General features: G+C 35.5%; 1 protein-coding gene across 4 annotated transcripts in view; it reads right to left on the bottom strand.

Annotated features, from left to right (window-relative positions):
- Nucleotides 1–12,951, bottom strand: part of Hook3 (hook microtubule tethering protein 3) — a 113,789-nt gene that overhangs the window by 23,750 nt on the left and 77,088 nt on the right. For all 4 annotated transcript variants that reach the window (XM_074054578.1, XM_074054576.1, XM_074054577.1 and 1 more), the window contains 2 exons: nucleotides 7,214–7,301; nucleotides 3,357–3,391 (listed from right to left, as the gene is read on the bottom strand). In XM_074054578.1, coding sequence (XP_073910679.1) covers nucleotides 3,357–3,391; nucleotides 7,214–7,301 — 123 coding nt within the window. The remainder of the gene's footprint in view (nucleotides 1–3,356; nucleotides 3,392–7,213; nucleotides 7,302–12,951) is intronic.

Consider the following 12,951-nt stretch of genomic DNA (forward strand, 5'->3'; position numbering starts at 1 on the left):
AAATCTTTTTGGCAAAAAAAAATAAAGCTTTTAAAATAAGGATTAACAGAAAGAATACTATATATTAATAAAAAGAATGAACTTATGATACAGCCACATGAAAAGATCTCATAGAATAATACTGAACAAAGAAGTTGGAGTAGCCAGGCACTGATGGCTCACTCCTCGCCACTTAGGAGGCTGAGATTGGGAGGGTAGTGGTTCAAGGCCAGTCTGGGCAAATAGTTCCTGAGACCCTATCTCCAAAATAACCACAGCAAAATGGACTGGAGGTGTGGATCAAGCAGTAGAGTACCTATTTTGCAAGTGTGAAGCCCTGAGCTCAAACCCCAGGCCCACCAAAAAAAAAAAAAAAAAAAATTCAGGGGTAATAATGTATGATTTTATTTATGGGAAGTTCAGAAACTATCAAAGGTGATAAAAATCAGCATCGTGGCTGGTTTGGAGATGTAATCAATCATCTGGGAGGGAGAAGGAAGAATTCTGTTCAGTATCTAGAAGTATCTATCTGTTGATCTAAGTTACCTATGTACGAAGGTAAACACTCATCAAGCTATATACTCAGGAACTGAGAATATACACTGCACTGCATGTATGTTATACTCCAATATAATAGAAAGAATGAACAAAAAGCCAAGTTTTTTTCCTGGTATTGTATAATATGTACAATTCTTCTTTTACAATATTCAGTTTGGCATTATGTAATAAGAGTAGGAAAAAAAGGCTGCAAAAGTTGGAAGATACAGAAAAACACTTATAAAATTGAGAACTTTGTTATGTTTGTTTCAAATACTTTGTAAGCATAATATGGTAATAAAGCCTTTTCTTCAATAAATTATTTTTGAAGGTGTGACATGTGTGACATATACAATGTCAAAATATAAAGCTTAAAGAATTCACAGAAAATTGAGCATTACTCATTATGCCCATGTGTGCTAGTCCACATGGACAACATCTCTAGGAATCTTGAGTACATATTGTGGAAGTGATATATCTCAGTATGTACACATTACTAATGTATACTGCTACATAGTAAGAATTATCATTGCTTAAGATCTTTAGCAATGCTTACTATTTCTTACTTGAAAGTTTTTACTAATGTGGTGTACTTAAAATGGTCTAGTATAGTTTTAAATTTGTATGAAATTGACCATTATTTGAGATGTGTAAAGGCCCTGTTATATTAACATATTATAAATATTTACAATGATTATAAATATAATAATTATATTTTATAACATATTATAAAGGTTGAATTGTGTCTCTCAAAAAGATAAATTGAAGTCCAAATTTCTAGTAGTGTGAATGTGGCATTACTTGGGAATGGAATGTTTGTAGATACAGCCAGTTAAAAAGAAAGAGGTCATACTGGTCCAGAATGAGCCCTAAATCCAATCACTGGCATCTTTATAGGATGGACATGAGAGGACACAAACATGCAGTAGACCCCTAATCGGTGGATTTCCTTCCCATCGTTTTAGTTTCTTGGTCAATTATGGTCCAAAAATATTAAATGGAAAATTTCAGAAATAAACAGTTCTTAAGTTTTAAATTATATGCTGTTCCGAGTAGCATGATGAAATTTCATGTGGCCTTGCTGTCTGGCATGTGAATAATCACTTTCACTGTGCATGCTACTGAGCATCAGTCACTTAGTAGCCAATTTGGCGATCAGATCCACTGTCATTGCATCAGTACACCAATACATTTTTCTATTTTATTATTACATACTATTGTTAATCTCTTATTGAACCTAATTTATAAATTAAACTTTATCATGGATATGTATAAGGAAAAAATGTAGTATATGTAGGGTTCAGAACTGTCCGAGTCAGGCATCCCTGAGGATGAGAGAACCACCATACAGAGAAAAGAATGTCATGTGAAGATGGAGATTGAGACTGGAATGATACATTTACAACCCAAAGAATACCAAAGATTGCCAGCAGCCACCAGAAGCTAGGAGACAGACATGGAAACAATTCTCTGATCCTCTACAAAGAATCAATTTGCTGACACCTTGACTTCAAGCCTGTAGCCTCCATATCTGTGAAAAAGTAAGTTTCTGTCGCCTTAAGCCAATCAGTTATGGCAGTCACAGGAAACTAATACAGGCTTCATCATAGCAATAAATCCTTGCTGATGAAGATTTTTCCCATGTAAATGACTGAATGCAGAACAATGTCCAAAAGAGTCAACTTATGAAATGATAGGTATCCTAGTTTCTATCATAAAGGAATGAGAAATAAAAAAGGACAGACTCCCTTGTACTAAATTCTCATTCCAGGTGATCTCATAAAAGCCAAAATCTCAGTTGCTAGGAGAATCTCACATTTCCCATATTAAAAGAAAAAAAAGTTGGGTAAGTTGAGTCAGACTTTTAGAAAACAGAATTTCTTTCCAATCATAGTAGAACAAGTCAAAATTATCTCTGTGGCACTGAGGATACCTGTCTTAACCTAGTGTAACTGTTAATACTCCAACAGGCTACCAAGTCATAACCATTGCCTTTAAGGAGTTTTGCTAGAAAGTAATTTCAGAAAGGATTAAGGTTGTTACATGGTGAACCTTAGATAAGGACAGATGAAGATTTCTTCTTTTTCTTTCTTTCTTTTTTCTTTTTTGGTGGGACTGAGGGTCTGGTAAAATATTTGCCCAGGCTGATCTCAAATCATGATCCTCCTGACTCAGACTCCCAAGTAGTTTAGGATTATAAGCATGAACAACTAGTGCCAGGCTGAACATTTCTTCATTAAAGATCAAAATTAACATCCACCTTTTAGATGTTTGTAATTCATGGAAATACTTGAAAATATGCTAGTAACAAGCTGTATACTTCAAATGGTTTACTTAAAAAGAAATTTTGGCTGGCCACTCTTTAGGGTTGGCAAACCACAGTCTTCGCTGCAGGCAGCTGGGTACCTGTCTTTGAGGTATGTTATAAAGTTTTATCACAGCATGGTCACCACTGATAGTTTCATACTGTGCACAGCAGCTTTCAAGCTACAATAGCACAGCAGAGGGACAGAGGCTAAGAATAAGTAATCACTACCTGACCCTTCAAATAAAAGGTTTTTGACCCTTGATTTAGCATCTCAAACTCCTAACTATGACTATAAATACTACAACAAAGATATGAAGTCTCATTTGAGAGAAAAAGATCTAACACAGTCAGTGTTTAGACCTAAGGACCTCGGGAGTAGGAAGGGGAAATGACCCTGAAGACATTATTAACATGCATTAGAATTTCTTCTATCTTCATAGACACATGTGCCATTGTCTAGATCCTCTGAAACCCCCAACACAAAGCACTTTTTTCCCATAATATAAGGAGTCTCAACAGCTTTTATACTTACAGATGTTCTTCAAGCTTCTTTTTTAGAAGAACTGACTGAAAATGGAAAATGAAAATCAATTACTTAAATTTTAACTAACAAATTATTTTTAAAAATACTCCTACTACACATAGTAACTAACTTTGAGTGGGCCCTCAGTAATTTCTATGGACAATGAATTCAAACCACAATATTCCTCAGTTTATTTTTCTAATAAATAGGGAGAGCCATCCGTAAGTGATAGCAATCAGTATAAAATACTCAGAAATGGTATATGTGATTTCTCTATATTCAGGGAAGGGAATTTAAAAGCTACCTACGCATAGACCTGATATTCTTGGACTTGGTATGCCTGAAAGTACTCTAATAACAGACTTTCCCTAAGACATTTTTTATCTGCTGTGTTATTTTCCTTTATCATGATAAAGTCTCAGATCAATTTCCATAGTTACTGACTTATGGTTGTGCACAGGTAACAGATAATTTATGCAATAGTATGAGAATCGTGAAAGATGGAAATATGCACGGATTTAATATGTTGGAGTATCTAGCTTCAACTGGTATCTTTAAAAAATGGTCTTCTGAAAAGCAGAAGATCAAAACTGACCTAGATATACAATAGGGTACTCTATATAGGAACACTGGTTAAGTTTCATAATCAAATACCTGTAAGGGTACATATTAATAATGAATTTTATGAAAAATTTCATTTTGAGATAAATGGTTATATCATTAATTCAGTGAGAACACAATAATCTAGGCTTATAAAACACATTGTCCAACTGATCAATAGCAGCTGGAGGGGAGAAAACCCTCTCACAGTAAGCTCTTAAATTCTTAGTTGCCTTATTTAATAACAATCACCATAACTATTTATTCAAGTTTATTCTTTTTCTTTGTTTTGTTTTTAGAAAGGATCTCACTATGTAGTCCAGGTTGGCCTTAAACTCAAGACTCTCTTGCCTCACCTTTCAGAGTGTTGGTATTACAGGCATATGACACCATGCCTGGGTCTTATTCAAGACTATTCTAACACAGCTTAGAAATAATTCAAACTCACTTTCCTGCAAATATACAAACAGATCATAATCTTACTAACCAGTGACTATTACTTGTTCCCTCTTTAGTACAAAGGATAAAAATGTAAATAAAAAAAAAAACTTTAATTTTGTACTCATGCTTTAAGTAGACTCTAGCAAAATTAATTTTAACTCTTAGATGATATGTAATGAAATAATTAAATAGGTAGTTAATATACCAGGCAATGCAATAAAGCATGTCATATGCAACTAATTGCCTTATGTAAACCTCACAACTATTAGCCCCATCTTGCAGTTGAAGAAGATGAGACTGAAAATACTCAGTAGCTTTCAAGTAGCAGATCCAAAATTAAAACCCCAGGTCTCCCAGACTCTGAAATCCATGCACGACCTTCTACCTTCTATGAGGCAGGATCCCTCCAAACCGAAGACTATTACTGTTCAAATATATGGCAGGAGGAAGACGGACTGCAACCAGAAGCCAGTGTCAAGACTCCTATATTCATTTATAACTTATATAAATGAATTAATTATAGTAAAAGGCAGAGCAGGAATGAGATGAGGGAGAGAGGGGACTCAAGAGCAGACTTCTCTATTGTTTGAATTTCTAATATCCTTTCAATATCTTAATTGTAAAAAACAAGTTCATTTTGCAAAGAATTGTCTCAATTTAAAATTTCAAAGTCATCACCTATGATGTCAGATACTGTATAAATCTAAACACTGCTAAACAGATGAAAATGACCAGGAAGCCATACTTACAATAGCCTTGAGCAGAAACCATGCCAAGAGACAGAGAGGACACATTAGTATGAAGCAAACACAGCAGCCAAGAGAAGAATGATTTAGTAATTCATGAACAGAAGTAAAAGATATGCATTTTTTTCAGTAATGTACATTTTTCTTTCTTCTATGGTCTCCTCATCCTGTCTTGTTCTCAGGAGTTTTATACACTGTGGCTAGCTCAAATTATCCATATGACTGGATTTAACAATGTTTTTCTGCTTCCATGCTAAAAACAAATGACATAAAAATAATAATAAAAATATGCAAAGCAACCTATTCTGACTTAAGGTTACATGAAAAGACTGTTTTTGATAACAGAAAAAGGCAGAAATTAGATTGCTCTTCAGAGGGACCAATTCCATCTGGCAGGTTATTCTATGTCTTATGTTCTGAGATGTAACACTGCAGGTTAATGAAGAGAAAAGTAACACACAAATATCAAAAGTCTGTTGGGGGAAAGAATCACATATCTTGTAGTATATATTTACTACTCCAAAGTATTTAGAGGTGGAGCTTCAAAACAGAGAAAGTTTTTTTTACCTGAATCTTGTCTACAGGGAGAGAAGAGCTCAGAGGGGATTCCTGCTTAGTTTAGAGCCAGATATCTCATTATAACCTGGGCAGTTTAGTCACTCTGCTAGTCCTATTTTTGTTGTACATTAATGGTGGTTTTGCTTTACCTCTTTGTAATGTAGCAGTTTTGATAATAACATGTTTTTTTAAAAGCATGATACTGGGGTAGGGAGATGGATCAGTGGCAGAGCACTTGTTTCTATCCTCAGCACCAAATAAATAAATAAGGAAAAAGGGGAAAAAACTATGACATTTTAAACTATTTCCATTTTAATAAGGGCATAAGGTGACTAAATGTTGGCAACAATGATAGGAGCTGAGACTCAACCTGCAATCTAAAATGACTACCAACACATTAAAGGATAAGCTGAAATCACAAATCAGGGGCTGGAGGCATGGCTCAAGTAGTAGAGCATTTGCCTAACAAATCAGAAAGGCGGCAAGTTGCCAACATAAACTAGGTGTAGATGAGGAGAAAATGATAAAATTAGGTCTCTCATGAGCTTTTTACATTTTGTACTCTCAGATTTTAAGTAGGTTTTTAACTCCTTTTTGTTTTTATACCCTAGGTTAGAAAGGCTGGGTGCCTGAATCCACAGTTTTGAAGTTGATCCCCCCACGCTGACCTGTGACCACACTGATGGAATTAAACATGTAAATTTATACTCAAATGCCAGAGATTACAGCAAACTTCACTGGCAACAAAGAAACATGGCAGCTGGCTGCAGAAAAGACTGATGAGTAAAATTTATTTGTTTGTTTTTTAATTCTCTACATTATCTTTGAACAGTTTATAACTCTTCGGTCTACTATATACTACTGCTTATTAAATGTAAAGGATTTTCTAATTCTGACTTATTTATGCTTTCTCTAGAAACTAACTATGATGTGCTACCTAAGCTCCATGAAGGACAGTTGCCATGTGGAGGTGAAAGAAGCCATTGTCCTAGGCTCAGTACAGGTCCCATATTCTGGTGGTAGTGTGCCAATTGCAGAAGAGCTGTGCAGAGATATGTAGAATGCTAAAGGAATATTTGAAAAGTCACTGTGGGGGAAGGAGACAAGTAGGAGGGATTCAGAAATTTAGAGATATTGGGATTCTAGGGATGGCCTTATTTTCTTAAATATCAAGTTTAGATTAAAAATTCCTATTTGAACTTTTTTTTTTTTTTTTTTTTGACCATAGGGAAAACTCTGCACTTCACCTTTAAGTTGAGAGCATTTAAAACGTAAAGCCTTGTTAATCCCCTGGCAGATAACTACAAATGAACTTCTAATTACCAGCAGAGTGAATATGAATATGGGCCTTTTTTTTTTTAAACAGGAATGCTAGTAAAAAGGAAAGCACTGTTTCTTTTCTAGAACTAGTATAACATTAAATTATTTTGATTTGCAAGCATTGAGCAAAAGGTAGAAGTTATAGCTTTTCTCAACATTTTGTGAAACTTCTGGGCTATTGCAGTACATGCCAGAACTTACATCTCCTGCTTTTGAGCCTTGATCCTGTAAAGATTTCTGCAGTTCTTCGACCTGTGATTGCACTTCCAGAAGTCTCTGATTCACCAGCCTAGAAATTAAAGGCACATTAATTTTCCAAGTACAGACTTATTCATTCCTTTTTTTGCTTTGGCTGTCTTGTTGGTTACAGAGAAAGAATAATTAGCAAACTCAGATTCACGTTATAATAGTAGTATATGCAGCAGAAGTATAGTAGCAGCCTCATTCATGAACAAAGCTTATTTTTTCATATTGCTTAAAATTTCTGTTTTCATTTTTTTTCTCTCCTTTGCTTTTTTGGCAAAATGTATAACCTGTATGTATTTTTTAATAAAAATACTAGCAGAGGTCAGTACCAAAAAGTGACTACAGGGATTGGGGATTTAGCTCAGTGGAAGAGCGCTTGCCTGGCAAGTGTAAGGCCCTGAGTTTGGTCCCCAGCACCGAAAAAAAAAAAAAAAAAAAAAAGAAGGAAAAAATAGGAAAAAAAAGCAAAACAAAAAAGACAAAAAAAAAAAAAACAAACAAGGCAAACAAAAAGTGACTACAGATAACAATCACAAAAAAGAGTATTGGAAGTACACATAAAATTTAGGACACCATAAGCTGCCTCCAATTCCAGATCACGGTTGGTTATCTTTAGAGTCAGGATCCCAGAGCTAGTTGTCTGAATGCCTGGATGCCTGTTCTCCTGGCCTTGAGAAAATGATAAAATTAGGTCTCTCATGAACTTTTTACATTTCATATTCTCAGATTTTAAGTAAGTTTTTAAACTACTTTTTGTTTTTATACCCTAGGTTAGTTAAGCTGGGTGCCTTGTGTATCTCTGTGTAGTGTTTTAAAGTATTTATCTCATTGTATCTTGTTTACCTTTTTGCCTCTCCACTAGATTGTACATTCCTTGAGGAGAGAAATGTATATATCCTATTGCTGAGCAGTGCCTGACACATAGTCTTCATAAACATACTGAAATGAATTTCAGATAAATCACTGAGATAAAAATTTTTAAATGTGTCTACCAAAAACTACATTTGAATCATCACTAGAAATCTCAAGCACCTTAGGAAACACTGTGAGATAGTTAGTTTCCATCAAACTTTCTACAGGAGGAGCAGACTCAGGGAGGCCAGGCTACACACCCACATTGACACTCCAAGTGAAAAACATCCGCAGAAGCTACAGCCTGTCCTGCTTGCTGGAGCCCCTGTCCTAGATATCTGAGCTTGAAGCAGAAACAAAATTCTGAGTTGAGCAAACACATTTGGGAGCAATCTGGTGTTAACTGAAGTCATGAGCATAAATAGTACTGTCAGAAGGAATGTGAAATATAGTAGAAATATGGAACAAAGACAGCCATAGCAGATCACTCAAGAGATAGAAAGTGGAACCTCACCATGAAGAAAAATCAGAGAATTAAAGGAAACAAGGGTGGGGTGTTACTGAAATAAAAAAATGTTTAAGGGCTGGACATGGTGGCTCATGCCTATAATCCCAGCTACTTGGAAGACAGATCAGGAGGACTGCAGCTCAAGTCCAGCCTGGTCAAAAAGTTAGCAAGACCACATCTCAACCAACAAGCCAGGCATAGTGGTGCCTGCTTGTCATCCCAGTTCTTCCAGAGGCATAGGTAGGAAGATTGCCTTGGGCAAAAACATGAGACTCTACTGGAAAAATAGCTAAAGCAAAAAAAGGGTTGGTGGCATGGCTGAAATGGTAAGAGTGCCTGCCTACCAAGCATGAGGCCCTGAGTTCAAACTCTGATACCACACACACACACACAAAAAAAAAAAAAAAGAAAAAAAAAAGAGAAAAAAGAAGTTTGAAGGAGGAAATAAGCAACATTGAATAAAGTAAAGAGATGCTCACAATGGATCAGCCATTTAAGAGATGACTGTTTATTTTAGGAACAAATACTTTGGTGAAGTGGTAAAGATTTACACTATGCATCAAATGGACTTAGCAGGCATCTGTGTAATGTTCCACCCAATAGCTATAGAATACACATTCTTTTAATTAGCACATGGAACTTTTCCCAAAATAGACCATACATCAGGCCACAAAGCAAGTCTTAACAAATTAAAAAAATGAAATAATTTCTTGCATCTTATCTGATCATAATGGAATTAAATTAGAAATTAGCAAGAGAAACTATACAAACGCATGGAGACTGAACAACACACAACCAAATGAATAGTGGGTCACTGAAGAAGTCCGGTGAAAATTTAAAATTTCTTGAATCAAACCAAAATGGAAATACAACATATAAAACCAATAAGATATAGTAAAAGAAGTACTATGAGTTTACAGCAATGAGTACCTATATAAAAACAAAATCTCAAATAAAAAAAAAAAAGATGCACTATAAGGTCTTAGAAAAACAAGAACAAACCAACCCCAAAATCAGTAGAAGGAAAAAATAATGAAGACCAAAGCAGAAACAAATGAAATAGTAATTAAAGGAACAATACAACGCATCAATGAAATTAGAGTTGATTCTTTAAAAAGATAGAACTGACAAAACTTTAGTTAAACTAAAGAGAGAAGACATTCCCCCAGTGCCGCCACACACAAAATGATTAACTTAGAGATGAAAAGGGAGACCTTACAATAGATAGTACTGAAATTTGAAGGATTATCTGGGATTATATACCAATAAATTGGAAAAGCTAGGGTCTATACACATGACCCACCAAAATTGAACCAATAAAAAAATCCTGAATAAATCAGTAAAACTAATAAAGTTGAGGCAGTAATGAAAAGACTTCAAACAAAAATTTGAATTTCACCCAATTTTTTTTTTTTTTTTTTTGGTGGGACTGGGGTTTGAACTCAGGGCTTGGTGCTTCCAAAGCAGGTACTCTACCTCTTAAGCCATACATAAAGGATTATGCCTCAACATAATAAAGGTTACATATGACAAACCCATAGCCAATATCATACTAACTGGGTGAAAACTGGAAGCATTTCCTCTAAGATCAGGAATAAGACATGGGTGTTGTTGTTATGGTTTGGAAATGAAGTGCCCCAAGAGTCATGTGAGGAAGGCTTGATTCTCAGCTGATGAAGATGCTAGAAGTGACTGGATCATGAGGACTCTGTCCAAGTCAATTAATGAATCCACTGATGGTTCATAACTTCATGGAATTACCGGGAGGTGGTGGAAGCTAGGAGTTGGGGCCTGGGTGGAGAATAGAAGTCAGTGAGGGTGTGTTGTTAAAAGTATATCTTGCCCCTGGCTTTTTGCTCTCTCTCTCTAGTTCCTGGCAACAATGAAGTGAGCAGCTTTGTTCTACAATATGTTTCTTGCCATGATATTCTTCTGCTTCACCTTAGACCTAAGAGCAATGAAGCCAGTTGAACATAGATTGAACCTCTGAAACTGTGAGCCAAAATAAATCCAACAAAAAGTAATAGAGGTGCCTACTCTCACCACTCTTATTCAACATAATTCTAGAAATTCTAGCCAGAGCTATCAGGGAAGAGAAAGAAACAAAATGCATACCAATAGGACAGAAGGAAGTCAAATCATCCCTGTTTGTAGATGATATGATTCTATATGCAGAAAATCCTAAAGCCTCTACCAAGAAACTTTTAATGCTGATAAACAAATTCAGTAAAGTAGCAGGGTACAAAAACTGGTAGCTTTCTATAAACCAATAATAAACTCACTGAGGAAGAAATCAGGAAAACAATCCCATTCACAACGGCCATAAAAAATATACCTAGGAATGAACTAACTAAGGATGTGAAAGACCTCAATAATGAAAATTACTAAAAGAAAAATTGAAAAAGACAGTAGAAAATGGAAAAATCACCTATGTTCATGAATTGGGAGAATTAACATTATTAAAATGGAATTAATATTGCTAAATGTTAAATGTATAGTATATCCAAAGCAATTTACAGATTCAATGCAACTCCCACCAAAATTTCAATGATATTCTTCACAGAAAAATTCTAAAATTAATATGGAAGCACAAAACACTAAAAAACCAAAGCAATCTTGAGCAAGAAGACTAATCCTGGAGGCACTACAATATTTTATTTCAAAACACACTACACGGGCTAAAGTTGTAATTAAGTGGTATAGCACCTGCCTAGGAAGTGTGAAAGTCAAGCCCTGAGTTCAAACCCACCACAACACTCCCCCACCCCCCCGAAAAAATCCAACTAATTAACCAACCAGAAAAAAAAACCCAAAAAACAAAAACCAACCTGCTACAGAGCTATAGTAACAAAACAGCATGGTATTGTCATAAAAACAGACCCATACATCTATGGAACCTTCAGCCAACTAATTCACAACAGAGGTGCCCAAAACATTTGTTGAAATCCCATCTTTTTTTTCTTTTTTTATGGTACTGGGGCTTCAACTCAGGGCCTCATGCTTGCTAGGCAGGTGCTCTACCACTTGAGTCACTCCACCAGCCCTAAAACATTCATTGAAGAGAAAAGACAGCCTCTTTAACGGTGCTGAGAAAACCAGATCTCCACATGTAGAAGATTGAAACTAGATCCCTGTCTCTCACCATATACAAAAATCCACTGAAAATGGATCAGATTTAATGTAAGTTCTGAAATTCTGAAAGTACTAGAAGAAAACATAGATGAACACTTCAAGATACTGACAGAGGCAACAGTTTCCTGGATAGAAACCCATAGAAAACAAAAACTAGAATTGAAAAATGAAGTTATACCAATTTACACTGTTTGCTGATTGTGCCCCAGCAGCTTTAGAACTTAAAGGGGACTTGCAAGACTGACTCTCACCTGGGAAATGCCATATCAATCAGGCATAAAGAACACAGAATCTGATACATTGTAAGAATCTTTGTTAAGTGCCACAATGTAAATGTACAATAAAGGACCCCCCCCCCACACACACACAGAGAATCTGTAACAGCAAGTAAACTGTGAAACTATTAATAAAAATAATAAAAAAGTTGAATCCCTGAAAGAAAGTATATCACAGTCATAAGAAAAAAGACAGTATTATGTCTGAGAAAGAATTTCAAAAAGGGAAAGAACCAAAAGACTGTCAAACAAAATATAAAACAAAAAGCTATTGTTAAAGTAACTGACTTTGAATGACTACACCAAAAACTTATAAACAGAAGAGTGATTTTTTTTGGTCAAATTTGCATATTCTAGATTCCCAAAATAATTGAATTGCTCACGTAAGAAAGAATATTCTTTCAGGGTCACAAAAAATAACAGATTAGAAAAAAAAGGCTTTGTCAATTCCACTTCACACCAAGTGATCCTTTGAAACATTTGCCTGTAGGTAAGACACCTAAAAAACTAGCTAGCATTTGTTGCCCTTAACGCAGAGAAACTAAAGCAGATACCTTAAAGCAACTGAGGCCAATAGGAAAAGGGGAACAGGTACTAGAGAAAAGGTTAGATCAAAAAGAATTAACCTAGAAGGTAACACCCACGCACAGGAAATCAATGTGAGTCAATGCCCTGTATAGCTATCCTTATCTCAACCAGCAAAAACCCTTGTTCCTTCCTATTATTGCTCATACTCTCTTTACAACAAAATTAGAAATAAGGGCAAAATAGTTTCTGCTGGGTATTGGGGCTGGGAGAGGGAAGGGGCGGAGTGGGTGGTAAGGGAGGGGGTGGGGGCAGGGGGGAGAAATGAACCAAGCCTTGTATGCACATATGAATAAAAAAAAAAAAAGAAAAGAAACATTTGCCTGTGAAAAGAGTGTAAA

The sequence above is a fragment of the Castor canadensis genome, chromosome 14 (assembly GCF_047511655.1).
Source record: "Castor canadensis chromosome 14, mCasCan1.hap1v2, whole genome shotgun sequence".
Taxonomy (NCBI): Eukaryota; Metazoa; Chordata; class Mammalia; order Rodentia; family Castoridae; genus Castor; species Castor canadensis.